The 24,135-nt window shown below is 37.7% G+C and overlaps 4 protein-coding genes across 5 annotated transcripts; 2 read left to right on the top strand and 2 right to left on the bottom strand.

Annotated features, from left to right (window-relative positions):
* Positions 1-606: 606 nt before the first annotated feature.
* Positions 607-7,538, bottom strand: pnpla1 (patatin-like phospholipase domain containing 1). The gene is made up of 9 exons (XM_084720005.1): positions 6,965-7,538; positions 6,645-6,877; positions 6,425-6,490; positions 5,051-5,263; positions 4,330-4,390; positions 3,935-4,210; positions 3,214-3,331; positions 1,018-1,140; positions 607-820 (listed from the first exon to the last, which is right to left on the bottom strand). Exons 1-9 carry the CDS (start codon positions 7,170-7,172, stop codon positions 640-642), a joined length of 1,479 nt encoding a protein of 492 aa, XP_084576131.1. The 5' UTR covers positions 7,173-7,538; the 3' UTR covers positions 607-639.
* A 1,617-nt stretch (positions 7,539-9,155) lies between these two features.
* etv7 (ETS variant transcription factor 7) lies at positions 9,156-16,428 on the bottom strand. 2 transcript variants are annotated; one of them, XM_084721135.1, is made up of 9 exons: positions 16,190-16,237; positions 15,801-15,948; positions 14,499-14,663; positions 14,237-14,413; positions 12,379-12,504; positions 12,117-12,260; positions 10,577-10,719; positions 10,352-10,452; positions 9,156-10,256 (listed from the first exon to the last, which is right to left on the bottom strand). In XM_084721135.1, the coding sequence occupies exons 1-9, from the start codon at positions 16,220-16,222 to the stop codon at positions 10,085-10,087; spliced, it is 1,209 nt and encodes a 402-aa protein (XP_084577261.1). In that variant the 5' UTR covers positions 16,223-16,237; the 3' UTR covers positions 9,156-10,084. The 2 variants fall into 2 exon arrangements, with proteins under 2 accessions (XP_084577261.1, XP_084577260.1); XM_084721134.1 differs by lacking the exon at positions 12,379-12,504 and having other exon boundaries at positions 16,190-16,428.
* A 273-nt stretch (positions 16,429-16,701) lies between these two features.
* On the top strand, positions 16,702-19,069 carry LOC146325236 (uncharacterized). The gene is made up of 4 exons (XM_084721137.1): positions 16,702-16,848; positions 17,935-18,191; positions 18,397-18,577; positions 18,696-19,069. Exons 2-4 carry the CDS (start codon positions 17,937-17,939, stop codon positions 18,890-18,892), a joined length of 633 nt encoding a protein of 210 aa, XP_084577263.1. The 5' UTR covers positions 16,702-16,848; positions 17,935-17,936; the 3' UTR covers positions 18,893-19,069.
* Positions 19,070-20,069: 1,000 nt separating this feature from the next.
* On the top strand, positions 20,070-24,133 carry ube2t (ubiquitin-conjugating enzyme E2T (putative)). Its single transcript, XM_084721133.1, has 7 exons — positions 20,070-20,289; positions 20,572-20,681; positions 22,030-22,099; positions 22,210-22,315; positions 22,428-22,526; positions 22,964-23,047; positions 23,826-24,133. The coding sequence occupies exons 2-7, from the start codon at positions 20,573-20,575 to the stop codon at positions 23,940-23,942; spliced, it is 585 nt and encodes a 194-aa protein (XP_084577259.1). The 5' UTR covers positions 20,070-20,289; position 20,572; the 3' UTR covers positions 23,943-24,133.
* The last annotated feature ends 2 nt before the right edge of the window (positions 24,134-24,135 follow it).

Genomic DNA, 24,135 nt, shown 5'->3' with positions numbered 1-24,135 from the left:
AGGAACACTCTGGATAAGCGCCCTGGAGCTACTCTCAATTTGACTCACACAGAAGTATTTTTGTTGACGAAGTTCCAGTGAAAACTTTTAATAACTAGAATTATTTTTCATATAAGTCAGGTGACATCCACAACAGAAATCCCGGAAAACAGTAGACAACGTTATTATTTCAGAAATCAAGCAATGTTAATAGCCTGATATCAGACTGGATTGTTAACTCTTTATACCTCATTTCCAAAACAAACAGCCAAGGTGGAGTGGGTGGATTCGACGGTCTGGACCCAGGCTGCAGTGTTAATTCTGTTTTGATATTGATTTGATCAGATCATGAGTTTTCACCCTATCCCATCTTCAGGGTAAATTCTGGTTATTCTCATGGAACTTTTCTGTTGTGTGCTATCTGGTAAACTTCATACATTTTAACTATGTAACCACAAAAGGACCAGTTATTACCACAACTGTGACTAGGCCTTGCACTCCACAGACACAGCGATACATTGAAAAGTTTTAAAAATAATAGAAGCATTTATAACCAGCTTACATAAAGCAAGACTCAACCCTGAAGTCTTCATTGCACAAATAATACAGTATTTAAAATTATACTTCGTGACCTATTAAAGTCAGTGACCCTGTCTGCATTTACTGTAAGTTTGGTTTCGGGTTAGAGCTTGACGGGGTGATGAACCGTCTGTGTCGACTCTGAGGCCTGACCTCTTTTGAATGGGCAGAAGTGGGAAACTTTCTCTGGTTCTGCCCTCGTGGAGCCTCATACTGTGCTTGAATTTTCACCCACCGCCACAGCAACATGACGGGCCCAATCCTAAAGCAAAGAGATGCGTCCAGATGAGTTGAATCCAATCAAGTCAGGTTAGTTCAAACATGAGATGTTACAAAGAACATAGCATACAATATGCAAGAATTTTTTTTTTAAAATAGTAGTCAAATAAGCAAACAGTAAATCTAAAAGCATCAAACACAATGCCCAGAGTACCTGATCAATTAAGAACACAGTCTTACCGGTCCATTACGTTCTTCTTGAGGCTGGAGACAAATATGTTGAAAAAGAACACTATAAAGTGTCTCAAGCCATGCAAAGCCCAGAAAACCGTCTCAGGCACCCCTTTGAACAACACCTGCAGGCTAGCAGAGAGAGAAAGAAAAACTCGTTGAAATACTGTGTGCCAAATTACAGTGCATTTCTACTTGCTAAATTGAGATTTTGTGAGGGTTTTTTGTTTGTGTCTCATAACAAAATCATTATTTTAACAGTGTTATTGTGGGATGGAAGTGCCCTTAATTCACATTGATTCGTCAACAGGAATTTAGTAAAGCAAAAACCCATCTAGACTTCATTATTATTTGCATGTAACATCATATTATTTAGCATATCATCTTTAAAATAAAAAAAAATATGATTTCTTAACAGTGTTCTATTCTGTTAGGGTTAGGAGTAGGGTTACTACACCAAATATGGAGTTCCAACCAGCAGCTAGTTAGCTTAGTCCAGCATAAACACAGGAAACAGAGGGAAACAGCTAGCCTGGCTCTGGTTCAATGTAACAAAATCAACCTTCCAACACCTTTGAATCTCGTTTGTCTAACCTGTAGAAAAACGAGTAGTATAAAAGTCTAAAAATGACAGGTACCAGTTTTGGGGCAGTTTATGCCTGTTTCCAGTTTTTTGTTAAGTTTAGCTAATCGGCTGCTGGCTGCAGGCCATGAATGTAAGGTTAACATTTTCTTCAGCAAGATAACTGTGACATTTGAACACCATTTTTGATCATTTTTAAAGGGTAAATGCAGTCACCAGAAGTAAAAAAGCTAGCATTAGGATATAAAGGAACTACACCATGGTCACTAGTGTTTGAAGTGATGACTTCAGGAACCTGAAGTGCTAATATTCTAACTAATTTCCAGGTTTTAGGGCTCATTCCTGCAGCAGTCTATTGCTCACTCAGCCAACACATACATTAAAAACTTTCAGCTTCAGCAGGTTTCCTTCCATGATACGCACACTGAATATGTGCAATAGTCTTTCTTCTGCCCCCCTGCTGCAATACTGGGAGTGGTACTGGGCAAAATTGGAGGCAAGACTGAGCAGCAATGCCATGAATCACAGCCAATAGCTGATAAGCTTAGCTTAGTTTAAATACTGGAAACAGAAAGGAAGCAGCTAGCCTGGCTGTGTTTAAACATAAGAAAATCAACCTTCCAACACCTTTAAATCTCCCTAATTAACATATTATATCTTGTTTGTCTAACCAGTACAAAAAGCGAAGTACAACTACAATTCCAAAAAAAAAAGGACACATCATTAAAACATCAGTGAAAGCATAATGCAGTGATTTGCAGATCATTTAAAACTATCCTTCATACAGTCATGTTAGTTCTTAATGCATTGCTGTCTGAGGGGTCAAAGGTCACAGGCATTCATAGGTTTTCGGCCTTGCCCCTTACCTGCAGAGATTTCTCCAGAATCTTTTAATGATATTATGGATTGTAGATGGTAAACTCTCTAAATTCTTTGAAATTGTGTGTTGAGAAACACTGTTCTTAAACTGTTGGACTATTTGCCTGCACAGGTTTACTTAAAATGGTGATCCTCGCCCCATTCTTCCTTGTGGATGACTGAACCTTTTGAGGATGCCCCTTTCATACAATGTCATGACACTTTCTCCTGTCACCGCAAACTCTGTTTGAGCATTCCACAGCTTTCCTTGTTGTTGCCTCTGTCGCAGCTTTTTAAAAACATGTTGCAGGCATAATATTCAGAATGAGTGTATAATCACAAAGAACAATAAAAGTTATAAGTTTGAACATTACATATCTCGTATTTGTACTGCATTCAACTGAACAGAGGCTGAAAAAGATTTTCAAATCACTGCATTCCATTTTTATTTGCATTTTACACAACACCCCAATGTTTTGTAAATTGGGGTTATATGAAACGGGCTGATTTCAGTTTTACAGGACAATATAGTTGGCCTGGTTCCAGAATTTATGCTAAGTTCAGCTAATTGGTTGCTGGCTGTAGCCTTATATCTACCAGACACATATAGGAGTGGTATAAATCTCATCTACTATATCCATTTCCCAAAACTGTTCCTCTTACAAACACAAGTAAGCATCAATGTTTCTGAGCAACCCTGGTGTCCTCGGTGGTTATTACATTTTTGTCTGTGTTATGTACTGTGTGCTCAGTGTGACTGTTACCTGTGCCTACTCTGGAGTACAGTATAAAACGACAGCATGAGAGGTAGGAGCAGGTGGGATAAGATTCTCGCAGGGAGTTCAAACACACTTAGATAGGTCACCCCGTTGCCCAGCAGAACTGAAATGAAAGCAATTTTTTAGAAGGACTCTTTGTAACAATCTGAAGGTCACACAGCCTCAAATTTGATTGTATTAACAAGGGACTAAGACGTAATGTAAATGTAAATTGGAGTTACAGTAAAGCTGTTGTACTAAATTTAATTAATACTTATGTGGATTGCTTAATTTTCATTCACATACATAACGTGACAAACTGCAGACAGATTGTAAGTTTAAGGGACAGTTCACCCCAAGATTGAACATACATATTTTCCCCCTGGTCTGTAGTGCTATTTATCCATTTTGTTTGTGTTTTGGTGTGAGTTTCAGAGTTTTGGAGTCATCAGCTGTTTAGATGTCTGCCTTCCAATATAATGGAACTAAATGTCACTCGGCTTGTGGTGCTTTCAGTCTAGTAGAAAAGAAAGCAGTTCTAGTAGATTCTACTGCAGAAAGAAAGTAGTTCCTACATGAAACTGCTCACAACAAGGTAATGTAATTTTATTTTTCTTAAAATTTTCTATATATCTGCACAAGAAATCAGGGCAGGTTGCTGAATGCTGTCTGCTTAGTTTGTGTGTGTGTGTGTGTGTGTGTGTGTGTGTGTGTGTGCCAGCCATACCATTCTTTACCATGTCAAAATGGGGAGGAGATTGTTTGATTGGTCGATTTCCAGTTGATCCAGTTGATCCACGCTCAGCAGAGCTGCCTGTCTGCATGCATCTGTTGTCTGTAAAAGATGTAAGTGCAGCAGCCTCCTCTTCCACCTTCATCTCCTCCTCTTCCACCTTCATCTCCTCCTTTTCCTCTACAGTCTCCATATGCGTCAGTGTTTTACTGTGGCTGCCGTCAGGTGGCTCTTGGGATACCTTGTTCATCATCACATATGGAGCAAGATCTGCACACAAGAGAGAGAAAGACATGAAAGGGAAATAGAGGACGGAGGTCAAGAAAAAAAAATACTGTCTTCAATTCCATTTAATTCTATTTTTTTCCGTGTAAACACAGCTGACCCACCATTACTCAGAAGGAAATGAATAGCATCTTTGTAGCCGCTGTCGAAGGCTTGTTCCAGAGTCTAAAGAGAGGAAGAACAACACACAAAATGATCCTCAAAAGAGTCCCGTAATTCACACTGCTTTATTGAGCACAGTAAAGGGTCCTGCATCCTAAACCCTATTATTATTATTTGAAGAAAATGAATCACTTAAACATTTAGGCTGACACAGATATGTTATGGGTCATTGCAGTCTTATATTATGTAACATAAAAAGTATGAGATCATCCTTAAAAGAAAACAACTGATTTTCTGAATAGTGCAGATTGTTGTCAAACACAGGTTTAATTGGTAGCATTTTATTTACCTAACTAAACTGATGAATATACAATATATAAGACCTAAGGGCCACTAACATGTTGAAGTCATGAAGAAGTAATACTTTGGTAATCATTATTTATACTTTAAATTCAACAGAATACATGAACAGTGCTCTGACTGGTCAGGTTTTATTCAAGAAGACATGAACATCATTAATAACTCTGAAATCATAATGACTGAAATAACTTAGTTGCAGCATTAATTAATGCATTGTTCTCACATTAATTATTGTACATTCCCAAGAGTTCATGAGGTACTATATACTATACTGTATACATACTATACTGTATATAATAGACTAAGAGCAAAAGTCAGCACATGGAGGGTTTAGCATCCAGTGAGATGCAACAGGGGTCTGACCTCTAAAGCCAAGGGGTAGAGAGCATTGAGGATCCTGAAGCTGTTGGCTACGTTGCCCTTCAGGGTGGTTCCACTCACTACCATGTCCCACATGGCAGGTCTGTCGGCAGGACAGATGTCCATCTCTCCAGAGAATGGAGACACAGTCAAAATGCTGCTGCAGGACAGAGGCAGTACTGGCTGCATGCTGCTGAAACCTCCATCCACATAATGCTGTAAGACGAGATGAGACACATCCTTATGTATGCTACTGTACAATCATTCTGTGCGATAATATCTATTCATGCTAAGAAACCATCCTGTGGATTTTCCTGCTTGTTTCATGTGACACCAAACCTCTGTGATCTCTGCAATTATCCATTTACAGCGTAATAATAAATATTGTCAATACCTTTAAGATTAACTGATTCAGAAAAAAATCATGATTTAGTTTGGTATGTCATCCCAACCCATACTTTCAACAAAATTGGAGGTCTTTCTTTTGTTTTGCAGGGTAGATTGTCTCTCAAGTTGTCAAAATTTGATCAGCAAGCCCCTCTAGTTTGGAAGCTGTCTTTTGTTATCCATGTCTTACCTCATAAATCTTTTCTATGGAATAACTGTGAAATCTTTTTGATGAATTTGGTAATATGCTGTCCTATGAACCAACCACTCATGTTATGGTGAAACCAATATGACACAACCTGCAAGTTTTTTTGGAGGTCTCAAATTCTGGAGAAGGGCTTGGCTTTTACCCTAGAGGTATTATATCTCAAACAAAGTTAAGGAAATACCCTTCAAACTGCTAACTCTTTTATTGCTAAGTTGACAGACATTGATGTTTCCTGTTCCTTTTGATAGTGCTCTTGAGCATTTGATTAACTTCATTATTCTATATGCAATTGTTTTTATTCACAATCAAAAATTTTGCACATCACTTATAGATGATGGCGTTCATGGAAATCTGGGACACAACTTTAAAGGCTTTTAACACATTTTTAAATTGTTTGAAGTTGGGGGTTCTTGTCTGGGACGAGGGTGTTTTCTGGCACAGAAAAAGTTTTCTGGCAATTAAAAAAAAAATAAAGACCAAAACATTTCATAAATTACATACATTTCATATATATAAATCTTAAATCCTAAATAATTCTAAATACATTTTCACTCAAAAATGCAGTGTTTTCTTTGGGTGGGACATAATTTTCAAATTCTTAAGAATGGTAATATATCATTTTTTACTTTATAGTTTATTCTAGTTTAGTGTTGTAATTTAAGCACTTACTCTTTTTCTACCCGTACTTTTGATCCTTCAGCTGCTTTAACAAGTAAATTTCTTTAGTGTGGGATCAATAAAATATATGTTATCTTTTCTTATCTTATTTAATAAACACTCACCACTCCTTTGAAGGATGGAGGCAGCATACCGCAGTACATAGGCACAAAGCAGCTACACAGCAAAGCCTGTGGACAACACGGAAATAAAGATGATAATAAAGACCATAATAATTATTAACAAAGTATGTGTAAAAACTATGCCTGTTCTTATTTGTCCACTTTTTGTTTTTTATCTGCTCAGGTTTCTTAAAAATGATTAGGATTTGAATGTGTGATTGACCTGCACCACGTCCTCTCTGGACTGGAAATCAGACATCATGATGAGCTTGCTATCTGTCAGACGGGTCATGGCCACAGCAAGACGTCCATTGGCGAGTTGGTGTGCATTGGAGGGGAGATATTTGTGTAAAATTAACTCTAACCAGCGGAAAACATTGATTGAGGGGTTTAATGGTCCAAGCGTAAAAGCCTTCATCTGTTTGGCAAAATGTAGCATCTCGTCCTTGATAGTGACTGTGAAACAGAGGAGTTTGAGTCAGAAACAGTGATTACTGTACATGCAACAGAAGTTGCAGAAAAAAAAAAGATAAAGTCACTCACTCAGGCTCATTTCACAGACGACAGCAGCTGCTACCAGAGACCCAGCAGATGCACCTAGGACACAAGGTGCCGTGTGGAGCATCCAGGGTGCATATTGTAGGAAGCACTGGGCAACCCCAAGCTGGTAGGTGGCCAGGAATCCAGATCCGGAGAAGGAGATGGAAGGAGGAACTTCACGATAATGACAACTGGAAACTCCCGGAGCCATTTTCTAAAGGCTTTGAATGATTTCAATTTACAGATGACGAAAGTAATGTAGCAAAAAGTCCTTTCTGTCTTTTAAAAGTAGAAGTCAAAACAGGCTGAGACGAGAAATCCAGTGAAAACTGGGCATCCGTTTCACAATCAGTGTTTTTAAACTGTCTCAATTAGACATACCATATTGGCCATGGCCATGTGATAGACTAGACAACACTCTCAATGTTTGTCTATATCTAGTCTCAAAAGTGGATGTGATTTTGTTTGCTTTTCTTGGCCTGCCTTCCTAATACTTCGAAAAAAACAACAAGCTACAGTTTTCTAACCTTCTAATCCTTAACTAGATGACTATGAATTAAGAGTATAAATCCATAAAAGTACATAACAAAACCAAAACAGAACAAGTGCACAGACAAACCACTGAAAAAACATTTTTTTTCAAGGTTACAAGGATCATTTATCATTTTACAAAACAGGTTTGTATTATTAGATGCTAGTAGTGGTCCCAGTAACAACTGACTATGTCGTAAAGAAAACCAAATTTTGAAAATGGTCAAAAGATGTTGCTGGGGACATCTTAACATCTTAAGTTAGTCAATATTAGCAAAACTAATTATCTAATCTACACCAATTGTTAACAGCTAGTTACATTCAATAGATAATGTTAGCAAAATGTTAGCTAACTAGCTAGTGACATTTAATAGCTAATATTGGTAAATGCTAGATAATTTACATCAGTTAGCTAGTTTTGCATTAGCATTTTGCTGAGATTAGCTAACACAATATGTGTCTCTATATGTCACTTTTATACATCCCTCAGTAAACTGCCTTTAATTATATTCAAAGTTTGGTTTTCTGAGACAAACCTAACACATAGCATACATAAAGTACAGGAAACAGGAAAAAAGAAAGTTGGCCGAGGTTCTGTTGTGTACCAAGCTTGCTCAACTGTTACTGAAGCACAGAGCAAAAACGGATGGGTCATAGGACAGGTCAGTTTTCAAAAGGACAAAAGTGCCGTATTTTTAAGTAACTTATTAAGGTAGTTATTTGTTACATTGGAAATTTAATTATGTGACAAATACATTTTTGAATTTTGAATGTTATTCATTTTAATTGTTTTAGTTTTAACATATTTTGGAAAATCTTGGACTTTTGTGTCTAAATCTTTTATGTCACATTTTTAATATCTTATCTATCTTACTGAAACAAAAATGTATATTGTCTATATTAATACAACACAGCGCTTTCCATGAAAACAGTCACTTGTGTCATATAATACACATATAATAAAGGACATATCTGTTGAAGGAAAAATATTATTTTAAATGACACCAGTACGAGTACTTATTAGTTTAATTCTTCCAAGCTTCAATTAACCAAAATGTTTTTGAGCTCCCTTCCATATCATCCTAAACAACCCGTACTGCCTATATTTCTGTTAGTACAATTAGAATAATTATTAGAAATTGTTTTGTTGTTTTTACATTGCAATGCTTATGTGACTGACTTCCTGTAATGATCTATCATTTTGGTTTGTTTTTTGAATGAGCCTTTTGTTTATAAGTAGGTGGGGTAGAAGAGGTAGATGCTTTCTTTCCGTGGTCAAACATGTTACCATGTTACAACGGCGCCCCCTGCAGGTACAGATGCCAGCTTTCACTCAGTGGTCAGACAAGGAGAACTGTGAGAGTGTGTGTGTGTGTGTGTGTGTGTGTGTGTTTTCCTCATGTTGCCTGTGTTTTATAAGCTTGCTAATGCTGTAAGTGATGTCAGTGAGGGGACTGTGGTTCTCACTGTACTGTTTTGTTTATTGTCTTTGTTTTAAACAATGTGCACATTCCATTAATACGGCATGAATGATCAATTGTTATGACTATATAATTTACCAAGGGCGTTCTAATCTAATCATTAAGCATCTGTAATAAAATAACAGTGTAGTGAAACGTCTAAATCACCATTTGAGTATTCAAATTAACAGATTTGTTGGTACCATACAAAATATTTATTTTACAAAGCAGGGAAATATTGACAATCTTTGGGATACACCAAATTTGAAACTTAAAGGTCCAGTGTGTAAGATTTACAGGGATTTACTGGCAGAACATGGCAGAAATGGAATATAATATTCATAAGATATTTTTTCATTAGTTTATAATCACCTGAAAATAACAACTGTTGTGTTTTCTTCAACATAGACTGAACCATTTTTATCTACAGAGTGCAGGGGTCATCTTCCATGAAGGCCACTATGTTGCACAGCCATCATGTTTCTACTATAGGCCCCTGTAGGCTCTTCTACACACTTGGATGGGGAAAGTATGACAAGGTGTTTGCAATCTGCAAGCTCACCACTACATGTCACTAAATCCTACACACTGGTCCTTTAACAAAGGAAAATAAAAAAAACAAAACAAAAAAAAAACAAAGAAAACTGTGCAACATGTACAAACTGGCATTTAACCTGCAACATAAACATTCTGTGTGACCATGAACAATCACAAAACAATTTGGAACAATTTCACAGTTATTTCCACCATTTACCTGCAGCAGGTGCATTTCCTGTTGTTGTAATTCTGATGAGCAAGCCTGGGGAATTTAAGTTCTACTGATTATTTGGCGTCTTGAATATTGATGTGATTTCTTTCACAGTTTTCCTCGTCCCTTTATATTAGTGTTCATTCTGATCACATTGATACAAACATTGATTCACAGCAAAATGAAAAGCAATCTTATAATGCAAGAATTTCTGACAAAAACAGTTCATTATGTTAAACCTGTACATGCATGACTTATTTTCTGAAGATCAAACTGCAACATAAATACACGCAATCTTCTGTGTGGATTTGTGTTGTTGTCTTGTATGAAGGACATTTAATGTTTTAACATTTAATGTATTTAACATGTATACTAAGCTTTTTTCTATGGAGGAGGCTGTGGAGAAGAACGATCAGGAGAAACCTCAAAACGGTCCTCGCTGAACTCGTGTGCAGGACTGCTGTCTGGAAAGTCCTCGTCCTGAGGCGGAGTGCGTTCTGGGGAGTCGGCAGGGTCAGCCAGTGGTTTCCTGACGTCCTGTGGAAGTTTCAGAAATCTGTGGGGAGGCAGAGACGAGGCAAAAACAATAAATGTGTGTGTTGCTGGTGGGAGAAGATGGGAAGAGAATGACAGAGACAAAGGGACTGAGACCTGAAGAGGAGCTTCTGTCCTCGCTCCTTTTTGATGATGTTCAGCTTGTAGTAGTGCCGCAAAGCGCGGGACATTTTCTCATACGTCATATTGTCTCGGTTCTGTAAAAAGAGATCGCACATCATCATCATCGCCTCTGGTACAACATTTATGATGAAGGCGCCCTCATTTTCCCTGTGTTGTCCTCCAGCTGTGTTCATGAACCACACAGACGTGGGCGCTCACCTTGTGGTTTCCCCAGAGACGTGCCAGTCCGTTGGGGTCGACCACTCTGAACACCAGGCTGTCCTGGTCTTCCCATCGGATGTATTCTTGGTAACGGTCATCACACAGCAGCTGATACACATAATCCCACAGCAGTCTGCACTCTGGCCATGATTAAAACAGCAAGAAAATAATCATCAATCAATCAACGCTTTATTAACCATCCATAAAGTTTGCAGTGTGCAGCAGACTGTTTATTAGCATTTTCAAGTACAATTCAAAAGGCCTGCTGTTTGCTTTGTTCATGCTCAGGACAGGGTGATCCCTAAAGTCCCCCAATGTGCGAAACTTTTGAGACCTTATAGCATGAAAGATTATTTTCAAGAAAAATGAGAAAGATTTTAAAAAATTACAAGCTTTTTTTTCCATTTTTTCTTAAATGTCCCTTTCTCCTTTTTGTATTTTATTGTATCTTCTCTTGATGTGTGTCTTGTCTTGTTCTGCTCTGTGTGCTACTTGAAGTTGAGGCGGGGCAAGACTTGGTAAAAAAAGTGAGCATAGTGCTTCTGCTTTTCTCCTGTTTAAAACTGGATATTTTATATTGTTGAAACTTAATAAATCATTTATTTAAAAAACAGGGACCTCCCTTGACCTAGGGCCTGAGACAACTGACCTGGTGTTTCCCCCATATTAGTGGTCCTGCAACTCAACCTCAAAGCCTTGTTCATATCCAAGCCTGTATATATATGTAAGACTGTCACTCTTACAGTCCCTTCAAGTTGTTTTCAGGTTTTGTGGTTCGTGTTACTCTTTGTTCTGCCTCACAGACGAAACCAAAGTGACACAGAAGACAGCTGAAGTAAAAGCGTGGCTAAAGAACAATGCTAGTGCAAGACAGACTGAAACAAAATCAAAATAAATATAAGAACTTGAGAAGCTGATAGTTTTATAAAAGGGTTGTGTTTATGAGTTTTTCTAGGCCGTAGTGGTAAAAAAATGTCCAATTTTTAACTCACTGTATCAGTGCACCTTTGTTTTTATGTATTTTACAGATAAATTCTATAGTACAACTATTAAATATCCCCTTCAGACATGTATTAAGACATGTATACAAATAGTCTGCTTGGAACAAAAATGCATATCTGATGTTTTTTTTCCTGCAAAAAAGTAAAAACTCCACATTCAAAACCTTAAAAATTACATCTACTCCTTCTAAGAAAACATGACAGGCCATGAATATGCATATTTAAGCACATGTATTCACTGTAAAGTCTATTCTCAGTGTATGTGCTCGTTCTACATCACGCTTGTATATGTCGTAAATTAGACCAGAACTGACTTTCAAACTAATTGTGATGTCAGAAATCATGCTCATAGCCCCACCCCTTAAAATCAGACTTTCAATGACCACAGAGAGAAGATGAATGTGAAAACAGCCTTATAGTGTCAAACGCTACACATACATCATCTGTACAGTGAAGCCCAAACATCCAACTGTAGGAACAAGAAGAAAAACGCTTTTTGAGTGGAGACGGACTTTAATAAATCAGCGCAGGATTACCTGGGATGCGGCCGTTGGCTTTATGCAGAGGGCTTCTTGGTCTCTCTCGGCTGGAGAGGTTGAGCGGCTCTTGGACAATGCTCGCTGTTTGGGGAGGACGCTGACCTTGGTCGTGGGGCAATGTGGAGACAGCTGCTGATCCATCTATGAGAGAGAGAGAGAAGGAAAGATACAGACAGCAACAGAGAGAGAGGGACAGAAAATTAGACATCGCAGTAAATAATATCACTGTATTTCTGGTATTATTGTTAGTTATACCCACTAGTATGCGTGAGTAGGACAGGGTACGTATAAAAGATCGTGGGGTGATCTCTGAGAGGTGACATGGGCTCATTGGGAGCAGCAGTTACAACAGCTGCCGACACTGCAGTTGTGAAAGCGAGGGAAACTGTCAGAGAGAGATATGAGGAACTGTGAAAAATGAGCTAAACTGAAAGCAAAAGTCATTTTACAGCAGCCTCAACATTAAGTCCAAATGATATTTACACCACAATAAGGGCATTTCACTACATGCATACAAGATATAAAACAAAGTCACTTATTTGGACTCTGGAGTTGTAAGATAATTGGTTGCCAGGCAACCACGGCACACCCGTTGGCACACATCCACCTCTTTGCAGTGGAAAGTACCTTTTTTATGGTCGGGTCAAACGAAGAGCATGTGTGTTTCTATTCCTCTACTGAAGGGTAAAATGGCTGCACCAAAAGTGGAAGGTAACACAGTAATTTTACTCAAGCACTGTAATCTGTAATCATGCACAGTTTTACGGTACTCGCACTAAAGACTTCCAGTTAGTACAACCTTATACAAAAATACTGTGCTTTCTGGTCCTTCACATTTATCTAAGGAGTGCAGCTGCAAATAAACTTTTTAAATGCAAAATATAGGACGTTATATATGATGCATTGCACTTTCTTAAACTAAAAAACAGTATGTAACCTAGTAATACTTCTAAAGATCTGGACCAACAACAACATAAATATGCTGCTTAGAACAATTTAACACTGAAAGTGGCCATTAGTCATTCTACTGTGTTTTTTTATTTTTAAACACAGGAGTTTACATGTATTTATTTAACCCCTGATCCTCACAAGAACAGTGAAATGTAAATTTTAGTTAATTTCACTATATTAAGGTCTGAGGGTAGTCATTACCATGGTCAGGGTTAAGCTTACTGTTTGGTAGTAAGAAGTCAATGGATGTACTCACAAGTACAGTGAAACAAATGCAGAAGACAGCATGAATTCCTGTTTGTACTTGTACATGTGGCGGATCAGGAAGTGTTTGTGCTCACAATCTAACCAGGATAAACAAGTTTTAGCACCACACTAAAGCATTCAGACAAGCATGCGTGGACACTGTGTCTGCACAGTGTATGAGCGTTCTCATCTGTGCCCTGTGGTCCTGTTTAAACAGTACAGTACCATCTGACCTAGATAGTGTGTTACCCTGATCTTTCATGCGTATCATTTTGATACTTTGATAATATTTGCTTTAGAATATTTGTTTGGCTGTATGCCTGTATCTGTAGTGTCCTGTTGATCTGTTCTCTGCACTGTTTGAGTAGATTGGGAGCAGCTGTTCCCAACCGTTTTTCCTAAGGGACTCCTTTTCTATTGTTGAAAAGTTGATGACCCCTGGAGTTGTGGCATATTTTGCAGACATTCCACATTATATTCACTGTATAACAAACAATAACAGTAAAGAACAACTGATAAACTGTACAACTAATCAAAGTGGTGAACACGATAACGTAAGGAAGTTTGTGTAGAACGAGTGATTTGGATGAATTTTGAGCAGATGAGCTTTCTTGATATTTTTTAGGAACTTTTTATACAATTTTCTGTCTTTAGTGTTATTGTTTGAATTTTTGACAATCATATATACTTAATAGGCTTAGGCCTAATACTTATCCTGTGAGAGTTTAAATAATAATCTGAACTTTAAAAATAACTATTTCATTTAGTTTTATTCACATAAATAAATTAAATTCTAAGATATATATGTTTATTTTGTTTTAAAAGGTTTTTTTAAATGAAGGAAACCAGTACAGCTTTGGTGACTCTTGGGAAGGTTCAGGACCCCCAGGTTGGGGACCAGTGTCGTAGACTTTACTGACCTTGATTGTTATTGACTGTGGGAGGCTGGGGCTCTTTGGAAGTCTGAGGGGGTATCTGGCAGCTGACTGGGTTCTGGATGTTCCCAGTTGCCAGCGGGGGAGACGTATTTGGAGATTCACTGATGACACTCCTCCTCTGCTGTTTTACACACTGCAAGATCTCATACAAAACATCACCTGCAGAAAACAGACGGTGCATATGAAAACACAGGCGCGAAACTAGTCTGGAGACCCTCTTCCTGCATATTCACTCTATTTCTACCTGAGCTGGGACAGCGGCGTCTGAAGTCCTCCTTAGTGAGCAGGCAAAGGGCTCGACCGTTCATCTCAAAGTGTCCCTTTTCAGGTCGACGCAGCGAATACTCCTTCTGAGCCCAGTGGAGCCAGTGGGCAACATCCTCCTTATCCCACAGAGAGGGGTTTATACCTGGTGAACAAATCATTTACAGGACATAATATAGATTGTTTTTAATTTTTTAGCTTTATGGGCAGCATTTTTTTTTTTATTTGTGTGTGTTTTTTTTATTTATAGCTATTTATAAATAAATATTCTGGTGAAAATTTACTCTTTCAGTGTCCTGATATAATTTTTTAATAAAAATTATTGTTAAATGTAAAATATAGCCACTTGTTGAAGTTAACTCTAAACACATAGGGGGCAGCATATCCTGAGAGTAACTGCTAACTGCTGCTCACTTCACTCTCTGCTGAAAGGTGCTCATTTTAGTTATTTAAAGAGTAAAACTTTTATTCAAAAGGTGTAAAAAAAAAAAAAAAAAAATTCTTATTCCACATTTTGTGAGTTTTGTTTATTTACTAGACAAAAAAGCTCAGACGCTTGTGAAGGTAGCAAACTTGCCATTTGCAGACATCTTCCAGCCATACTTGCTGACCTTCTTGATTTTCTCGGGTATTCTCGGGTATTTTCTCCTGTATTTTCCCCTGATTTCTGACATATTTTCACACCTTTTTTTTTTCTTTCTGAAACTCAAACTTTTTAGTACAAAAAATCCTGCCTGCTTTTGAGGTATTAAGGTTGGCAAGTTTGCTTCCTGTTGAAACTACAAGGGGATTGGACCATTGCCTCTTGAGGCATAAAGTGGTATTTTAGACAGATAATACCTATTACTAGTCTAGTCCAAATTTTGACTTCAGCAGATATGACTACAAAACAATATATAGATGTCTGTGATGTCATTACAGTTACATCTTCATATTATGTTGTTAATGTTAGTTCAATTTTTGATGGTTTTAAATTTAAATTCCGGCCATATTTTACATTAAACAGTAACATATCTTGGTTTATAACATTTGGGGGATCACTGCAAAAAAAATGTCAACGTATATATTCTATAATGTGTACAATACATTCTGGATAAAGAATATTGGCTGATATATTGATGTCATTTTTTTTTACTACCCACTATCAGTATTTCATTGGTCTCAGAAATCATTTGTCAGTAACTACAGTAGAAGCTTTAGTGGTGGCTGCTATATCTACGTTTTGCTGTATATAATTTATGCAGTGGTTTCTCTCAGGTAAACACAGGAGAGGTGGACTCACGCAGCCGTCCAGGTAGATGCCAGAGGTCTTCCTGAGTGGGAGGATTGGCCAGCGGAAGCTGGTTCTGTGTGGAGTGATGCACACTGGGAGGAATGGTGACTTGGTTTCCATGCATTATGGATGGAGGACTGTTTGATCTGTTTTCTTGCTACAAAATACACACAAGTGCCCATAAATACACGCACTCGCGCACCACTTAGTGACGGTAAAGGAAACAGCAATACAGAATGATTTTAAAACATTTAAAATTTCAGTAGCTTAAAAGTAGTAGTTTGGCCCTAAAATAGAAAACTCTAAATCTCAAATAAAAAACAAATGCAGTTGGGCTCAATGTTCGCTTTTTAAAGACAACACATTGTAATAAGGTTTGCTCTAAGACCTTATCTTACCTTGACCAAAGGCGACGGGGAAATGCTCTCCATGGAAATGTCCTTTATTTATTCGACTGTACGAAAAATCAGGATGATTTCCTTGTAAGCCAACAAACAACTCGTCCAGTAAATCAAATAAACTGAAGGTCAAACCTCCCCAAACTCCATTTTACACGAAATAATAAATATAACTTTCGAAGAAATAAAACTGCACTATTTTCACATTCGATCCTTCCGGGAAATGAAAACGAAAGAAACACAATCCTCCTCGTGGGGGGTGTGCGCAGAAAGGGCTGATTGGAGGAAGAGACCGCAGACGACGTTTCCAAAAACATTTGGCTGCACGGCGCAGCAGCAGCACGTTCACGGGAGCGCTGCATTAATCAGCGCTTAAATTAATTAAATATTAGGAAAAGCGGTTACTGTGTGTTTTATTTCACACTCTAAATGCCTGAATGAAGAATAATGGACGGGTGAATTAAATTAGAATTGCAGGAAGTGTATCAAAGTTGAGAAAAAACCCCGTGGGAGTGTGAGAAAGTGAATGACAGAACAGCGCCTGCGCTCTTAAAGTAGAAATAGTCCTCGGAGCTCCTCCTCTTCTAACTCAACCAGGCGACCAAACTGACCAGCGACTGCGTGTGCAGGACCACACTGCGTATTACACGACAAACTAGGTAAGGGAAAACATGAGAAGACATGTCAAGAAGTTCAGTTTATTGTGGTTCTCGGCAATACGACGAACCCAGCCACAGAGTTTATACGCGTAGAGAAAATAACCACCAAGGCTATATGTAATCAATAGACTACAAGCGTCTGTAATCCTATAAAGTGGGCTTTATCTAGTATACAATGACGAAATAAGGCTAATGAAGATCAGAAGTGTCTAAATGAGCGTGACAATCATCGTGGCCATTGTGATATAAAAGATCAAATAAGATCAGATAGAACTTTATTTATCCTGAAGAAAGGGAGGAAAGGAAGGAATCACTCCGACTGGATGGAGGGTGTAGCCAGGTGTATTGATACAAAGTTCAACCTAGAATTGCACCAAATCGACAGATGAAAGGTTGCATCCAACCCAGTTTTCACCTGATCAGGAAGAAACTTTGACATTCTTAAAGAGCAAGTTGTCAGAACGTCACTTACAAATCCTTACATGTTGGAAAATGATAATTCCCCATAACCTTGCTCCACTCCACAGGGTTCCACCTTGTGGGATCATAGTACCATTACAATCAATAGGAAAATAAAACAATAATGTTACTGATCTGATGGGTGACCATGGCTGCTTCTTGCACTTGAACATTTTTAATGTAACGTTTGATAGAAAATGCTTTAAGAACCAAATGTACTGAGTGCACAATAAAGAAAACTAACTTATGAAAACTTAAAAAAAGAGATATCTTATCAATATCTTACCAATACCTGTTTTGTTGATATTATATAGAGTGCACCAAAAAAAAAAAAAGAAAAACGATGATTTAGGATTATAAATAAAAATGGAGATATCTGTTTTTGCAAGTAAACCTATCAAATATATTTGAAGGTATATGCAGACTTTCTGGTTTTTTTTACCATCTGAATCTGTCTTGGTGCAAAACCAGTTGCCCTTCTTGGACAAATAAAGTTGAAAGTTGAAGTTGATATGTTCTGCCAGACTGACAAATCAGTCAGATGCTCAGTAGTGAGCAACAAGTGCTATAACAAGTGGTTTATACTTTTGTAGCAACCTGTATTAAAATATCCACATGTCTTTTCAGTGATGTGGGCTGAAAAATTGGGGAAACAGTTGGGCCACCCAACACGATCAGTGGCAGGGTGGCTGGTCAGTAAGTTACTCACAGCGCGTAACCGAGCCCTGGAGGAAAATACTGTGCAGCTGATTGGGATCCAACCTGGGGACACTGTGCTGGAGCTGGGTCACGGCCCGGGATGGGGTCTGCAGTCAGCAGCCAAACTGCTCACAGAGCCCACAGGCCGCCTCATAGGAGTGGATTACTCAGAGTACATGCATCAGGTGAAGTATGAATTTGTTTATGACATACATGCCTTTAAAGTTTATTACAGATTGTCTCAAAAGCAGAGGACACACAAGAAGAAACAATTGCCAAAAAATCAGACAAAAGCTGAGATAACTAATAGCCTGGGACAATATTGCATGTGAAAGGGTGAACATTATTATTGGAATATAACAGAGCATTTCTCTTTTTCTTCTCTTACAGATGGCAAGTGAGAAACTGAGGGAACTTGTGTCCAGTGGGAAGGTGACCTTACACCATTGTGACGTAGCAGCAATGCCTCTTCCAGACAGCACTGTGGATAAAGTATTTCACTGTAACTGCTACTACTTCTGGCCTGACCTCAGGAAGGGGGCCACAGAGATACAGCGAGTCATGAAACCAGGTGCGCTATGATGTCGATGCTTACAAGACACGTTTGTTGTTCAAATTAAAACTTGTCTCAGATGGTCTGGTGATTTACTGCCTTACTCCTCTTTTTTCATCCTTAATAACCCATTCAGGAGGCCTGATGCTGACCACACTGAGGCTGTCCAATGTAACTACTTTGGCAGCAAAGCGAGTGATGCCAGGAGAGAACTGGCGCCCAGAGGCCTACATGGCCGCTCTGAGAGACTCTGGCTTTACTGACATCAGGATGGAAGACAAACAGCACAAAGGCATTACTTTTCAGGCTATCTATGCTACTGCCTGGAAATGAGATTAAAAATCAAACTGAAGGTGAGAGATTGTGTGTATTCTGATTTCCCAGAGGCAGATTTAAAAAGAAATGCACTCTATATATATGTTGTATGTGGGCAGGCTGAAGGTACTACAACATTCATTTCGTTGTGCAACCCTGTGTTGTATAATGAAAAATAAATTACCTTGATACAGTGTTATTTGTGTTTCTTTTTATGTAGACATTCACTGTCATAATCAAATGAAAAAGCTTATGTTAAATGACAATCATTAAGCCTTTTGTCTTTAATAACTAAATTTCATTGTGACACAAATTTCCCATGCCACATTAAAATTAAATCATATCACAGAAAACAAGAAGTGAAGAGACATATTGCTGCAAAGTGCAGTTACAAGTACCAAATTACAAGCAAAGAATAAAGTTGTACTGCAACTGTTTTACTGTGTTATAATTAAAGTTGCCATAAGTAAATAAACAGAGATAAACACTGTATGAGATGTATGAAGGGGTGATTGTTCTGTCAGAAAAAAATGAACAAAAAACTAATAATGTATAATCTCTCATTAGTGTCAGTGTTAAACACCAAACTATTCCTATGATTTAAGCAAATTGATAAAGTCACTAAAGATAGACTTTGACATAATACAAAACTGAAGTCATCTCTTTACCTCACTGGATGTGCAAAACAAAACAACACTTAAAATAAATAATGACATTTATGCCTGCTTAGATTAAATAGTTGTTCTAATGAATGTGCATTTTGTAAAACAGAAATGGAAACAATTGACAGGTTCTCTTGTAATATATCTAATGTAAATTATTTTGGGAGGATTTTCACCATTTAGTATTAAGTAATAATTTGATTGTGCAAGCTGTAGCTTATAGTAATACTAGGTTTGGTTTCATAATAGAGGTTAGAATATTGGATTTGTTTTGTACACAAAACGTGATAGTACTCACAATGCCTAATATTTTCTACATAAATGTAAGTTTTAAAAAACAAACTTTGTTTTCCACTACAAATTGAAATTGATTAAATCTAGGAAACACTATTTTTTTTGTGAATATTTATCAGTTTTATCATTTAAGTAGACCAAGACAATAAACAGATATCTTTTACATTTTATTTTATTTTATGTATTTTATTTTTTGTCTTTTGTGCTTTTTAATTTATAGTTTGCATAAAGGGGGAAAAAACATATGCAAATCACCGGTAGGTGTCGATCGCGTTCCGTTTGGTTGCAAACCGCCATTAAAACGGAAGAAGAAGAAGTTAAGCGCGCGCAGTGTTGATGACGTGCAGAGAGGGAAATCCAAAACACAGCTCATGTCGTCTCCTGTCAGAGTGTTGAAGTTAAAAGTGGGAGCAAAACAGCGGCTGTGAAGTGGACGACTGTTGCTAAAGCGGGAGAAAAGTAAGTGACAGTTATATAATCTCGACAAAACAACACCTTATTTCGTCCACGGAGTGGAGAAACACAACGTTGCTAACATGTTTCCACATCATTTAACTAGCAGGCTAAAACGTTAGCTTGAGCTTTTAACAAGATGGCTATCGTTAAAATAAAACAGCGCTAGCCTAAATGTCTTCTTAAAGTGATCGAAACAAGCAATGTTTGAGCAACCAGAGCTAACTAAACTGAGTGAATATTTTCGGTGGTTTAAAACGAATACACAGGTATATTTCCTTTTGGCAGAATGCAGAGGGCTTCCCGTTTGAAGCGTGAACTTCAGATGCTGAGCACCGAGCCACCTCCCGGGATAACATGCTGGCAGACCGAGGAACGGATAGATGAGCTCCGGGCACGTAAGTACTCACAGCCAACAGGGCTTTATACTACGACTGCGTTTGTCCTCAGGTGTGATTGAATAAATGAGATGTCACTAAAATGTTGAAGGAACAGCTCACTCCAAAACCAAGAATACATGTTTTCCCCTGACCTGTAGTGCTGTTTAGCCATCTACAGTTTTTTTGGTGTTAGTTGCAGAGTTTTGGAGGTATCAGCCGTAGAGATTTATGCCTTCTTCCCCACATAATGGCACAAAATGACACATCCTGTCCGTCCATCCGGTCTGTGGTGCTCAAAGCACCAAAAAAAACATTTGAAAATTTCAAAACCAGTGTCTCTTTATAAGACATAATGATCCAGTATTCAACATAATGCATAAACCTTATTGTGAGCAGATGCAGATTCTACTTAAGAAAGAAAGTAGTTCCTAAATGAAACTGCTCACAACAAGGATTATTATTTTGACCAACCACATCATGATTTTGGGAAGGAGACATTGTTTTTGAATTTTCCGAATGTTGTTGTTTTTTTTTTTCGCACTATAAATAACACAAGACTTGTGCCAGTTAGTCCCATTACATTGGAGAGAAGACAGAAATCTCTACAGCCAATATCTCAAAAGCTCACACCAAAAAAGTCTTGATGGATTAACAGCACTGCAGGCCAGAGCAAAAATAGTAGAGTTAAGGTAGAACTAACAGACACGCAACGCACAAACAAACACATATGGAAAGAACTTCAAAACATTAATGCAAACTGGAGCAAAGCATGGTTGTGCCATTTCTATGTTGCTTAACATTTACCCATGTAACAATAATTTCCAAATTTGACGTAATTGTAAATGTCCCTTGTGAGCCATAAACAGTCATGTGTCGTCTGTTTTCTGGAGTGACATAGAGAAGTTTGTTTACAGGTTGTTCTAAAACAATTAAATTTGAAAAATTTGAATCTAACAATAAACCTTTGAGTTACAGGAAAAATCTTATACTTGTAATTGGTAAATTTCACACATATAAGGCAAGACTCTCTAACTCCCTCCCTTTTTGTGGTTGTTTAAAGATACATTAACCCTCATGGCCGAAAAAATGAACACACACTGTTTTATCTTAAATAATCACTGTATGTAGCCCCTGATTAACTTGTTTTCTTTTTCATATTATGTTTGATTGACATGTAATCTTTACTAATTAGAATTTGTATAAGAAAGTCCATTTCATGTCCATCAACTGTCTATGTTTACAATTTTCAAGAAAGAAGACGCAAAAACTGTTTGTTCCCCACAATATACCACATATGTGTGTGACAAGCCCAATAATTGTTTCTGCTGCCTGATCATACATCTTTTTTCCTTCCTGTGGTTTACAGAGATAGTGGGTGGAATGGAGACTCCATATGAAGGTGGACTGTTCTCCTTGGAGATCAAGGTCCCAGAGAGGTACGTTTTCTCAAAGGTTTAACATTGATGGATGTGTTCTCTTTTCCATTTCTATGTTATAAACACTTACTGCAGTGTAGTAAGACTGACCAGCTGTTTCCCTTTCATAGGTACCCATTTGAACCTCCCAAAATACGATTCTTGACCCCCATCTATCACCCAAACATTGACAATTCAGGACGAATCTGCCATGATGCTCTCAAACTTCCCCCAAAGGTTTTTCCTTTTTTGCTTCATAATTTTTCTGTGTTTTTCTGCTGAGACATAAATGAGGAGATATACCACCTAACATGTTAAATTTAATGTTTTCTACTTTTTTTAAATTCAGGGTGCCTGGAAGCCATCACTAAACATCTCCACTGTCCTCACCTCCATTCAGCTGCTCATGGCTGAGCCCAATCCAGATGACCCACTCATGGCTGATATTGTGAGTCACACATAATCTTGCATTTACAGAAACAATGCTACCTGTTGGTGCATCATATGTTTGTTACACAGTCACATTGTGGTGGTTTGTGGTTTTTGTTTTTGTGAACTTCATCACACAAATATGAATATATAATAGTAGAGTTTTTGAAAGTTTTAGACTTTACAATGGCTGAGAACTAAATAACACTATGCTTTCACCATGGAAAAGAGTTTAATCTTCTTTCCCATATGCATTTTTATTACAAACCAGAGGTTTTGGTAAATGGCAGAATAAGCTGTTCAGATATCAGTCTGAAACACCATCTTGTCACAAAAGTGCTCCCTCTAGCAGTCTTGAAATTGTCGTAGAGAGCATGTGAATTTTGATACCGTCATCAAACTGTGTATCTCCACCATTTATACTTGTAAAGAAATGCTTACATTTTTCAAATGCAGTCGTCAGAGTTCAAATACAACAAACAGCTGTTCATGGAGAAGGCCAGGAAGTGGACACAAGATCATGCTGTTCAGAAGAACATGGTAAGTCACTCTGCTCTATGGATGAAGCAGTTATAACATATTTACTGTATAGGCAATTTTCCTCCTTTAATCTTTTTAAAACCTATCATGAATGGTGTGTTGATGTTGTACTCAAGTTTATTAGATCCATGCCGTACAGTGTGGCTTGCAATAAACTTACAGGAATGCTGAAATTTCACAGTCTGCAGATACCATGACTTCATTTTGTACTGAACTTCTTGTGTAGGGTGCATAGGGCTGCAAAGAATGATTATTTTCATTGTCAATTAATCTGCTAATTATTTTCTTGATTTCTTGATTAGTTGGTGTATAAAACATGAAAAATGTTGACCGTCTCCTAACACCCAAGATAACATCCTCAAAAATCTTGTTTTGTTCACAATCCAAACATATTCAGTTTACTGTAATGGAGGGCTAACGAAACAAGAAAATATTCACATTTAAGAAGCTGGAATCTGAGATTTTGGCTTTCTTTTTTCTTAAAAACAATACTCAAACCAATTTATCGATTATCAAAATAGTTTTCAGTTAATTTGATGGTTAACTGATTGATTAATCCTTGCAGCTCTAGATTATTTTGACTTGCTCCACAGTACCTGTGTATTAGTATGTTTTACCCACAAGGTGGTGCTGTGCTCCCTTGATACAATGTTGTGTACTATGCTTTATACCCAAATGTGGCTTCCACATTTTTACACTTCTCAGTTTTGGGATGTGTAGGAGCATAGATGGGCAGTGTTGTAATTGTCTAAAATATTTGTATCTGTCTTCTGTTCAGGGAGTCAAGGAGGAAAACAAAGAAAATACCCCAGATCAGAAAGCTTCATCCCGCAAAAGAGAGGCATTTGGTGCGCAGCCAGAGGCAGAGGAGCCAGCAAAGAGAACCTGTGTGTAGTTCTGTCTCACTTGTTGGAGCCACAGGTGTCTCTTCTTCTCTGTCCACTTGTAAAGAGAACGATTTTAGTGCTGATACTTACTTCACTTTACTATGTATGTATTTCTCTTTTTTAGCCAGACGCATTCATAATTTATATGTATAGTTTTAAGTGTTTGTATTGTGATATTAAAGTTTATTATTAACCTTAATT

Source organism: Lutjanus erythropterus, chromosome 6, assembly GCF_056507025.1.
Source record: "Lutjanus erythropterus isolate fLutEry1 chromosome 6, fLutEry1.hap2, whole genome shotgun sequence".
Classification (NCBI taxonomy): Eukaryota; Metazoa; Chordata; class Actinopteri; order Lutjaniformes; family Lutjanidae; genus Lutjanus; species Lutjanus erythropterus.
The sequence above is the reverse complement of the archived record's forward strand: the minus strand, read 5'-3'. Positions and strand labels throughout refer to the sequence as shown.

Coding starts and splice junctions, on each gene's coding strand:
- pnpla1 (XM_084720005.1), bottom strand. CDS start 7,172: ATGGCTCCGGGAGTTTCCAGTTGTCATTATCGTGAAGTTCCTCCTTCC. Junction 4,391..5,050: donor TCTACCCCTTGGCTTTAGAG/GTCAGACCCCTG, acceptor TCCTCTCTTTAG/ACTCTGGAACAAGCCTTCGA. Junction 4,211..4,329: donor TCATTTCCTTCTGAGTAATG/GTGGGTCAGCTG, acceptor TCTTGTGTGCAG/ATCTTGCTCCATATGTGATG.
- etv7 (XM_084721135.1), bottom strand. CDS start 16,222: ATGGAGAGCATTTCCCCGTCGCCTTTGGTCAAG. Junction 15,949..16,189: donor CCCCGTCGCCTTTGGTCAAG/GTAAGATAAGGT, acceptor TGTATTTTGTAG/CAAGAAAACAGATCAAACAG. Junction 12,505..14,236: donor CACAGTCAATAACAATCAAG/GTCAGTAAAGTC, acceptor TCTCTCTGACAG/TTTCCCTCGCTTTCACAACT.
- LOC146325236 (XM_084721137.1), top strand. CDS start 17,937: ATGTGGGCTGAAAAATTGGGGAAACAGTTGGGCCACCCAACACGATCA. Junction 18,192..18,396: donor ACTCAGAGTACATGCATCAG/GTGAAGTATGAA, acceptor CTTCTCTTACAG/ATGGCAAGTGAGAAACTGAG. Junction 18,578..18,695: donor ACAGCGAGTCATGAAACCAG/GTGCGCTATGAT, acceptor TAACCCATTCAG/GAGGCCTGATGCTGACCACA.
- ube2t (XM_084721133.1), top strand. CDS start 20,573: ATGCAGAGGGCTTCCCGTTTGAAGCGTGAACTTCAGATGCTGAGCACC. Junction 20,682..22,029: donor GATAGATGAGCTCCGGGCAC/GTAAGTACTCAC, acceptor TGTGGTTTACAG/AGATAGTGGGTGGAATGGAG. Junction 22,100..22,209: donor GAGATCAAGGTCCCAGAGAG/GTACGTTTTCTC, acceptor TCCCTTTCATAG/GTACCCATTTGAACCTCCCA.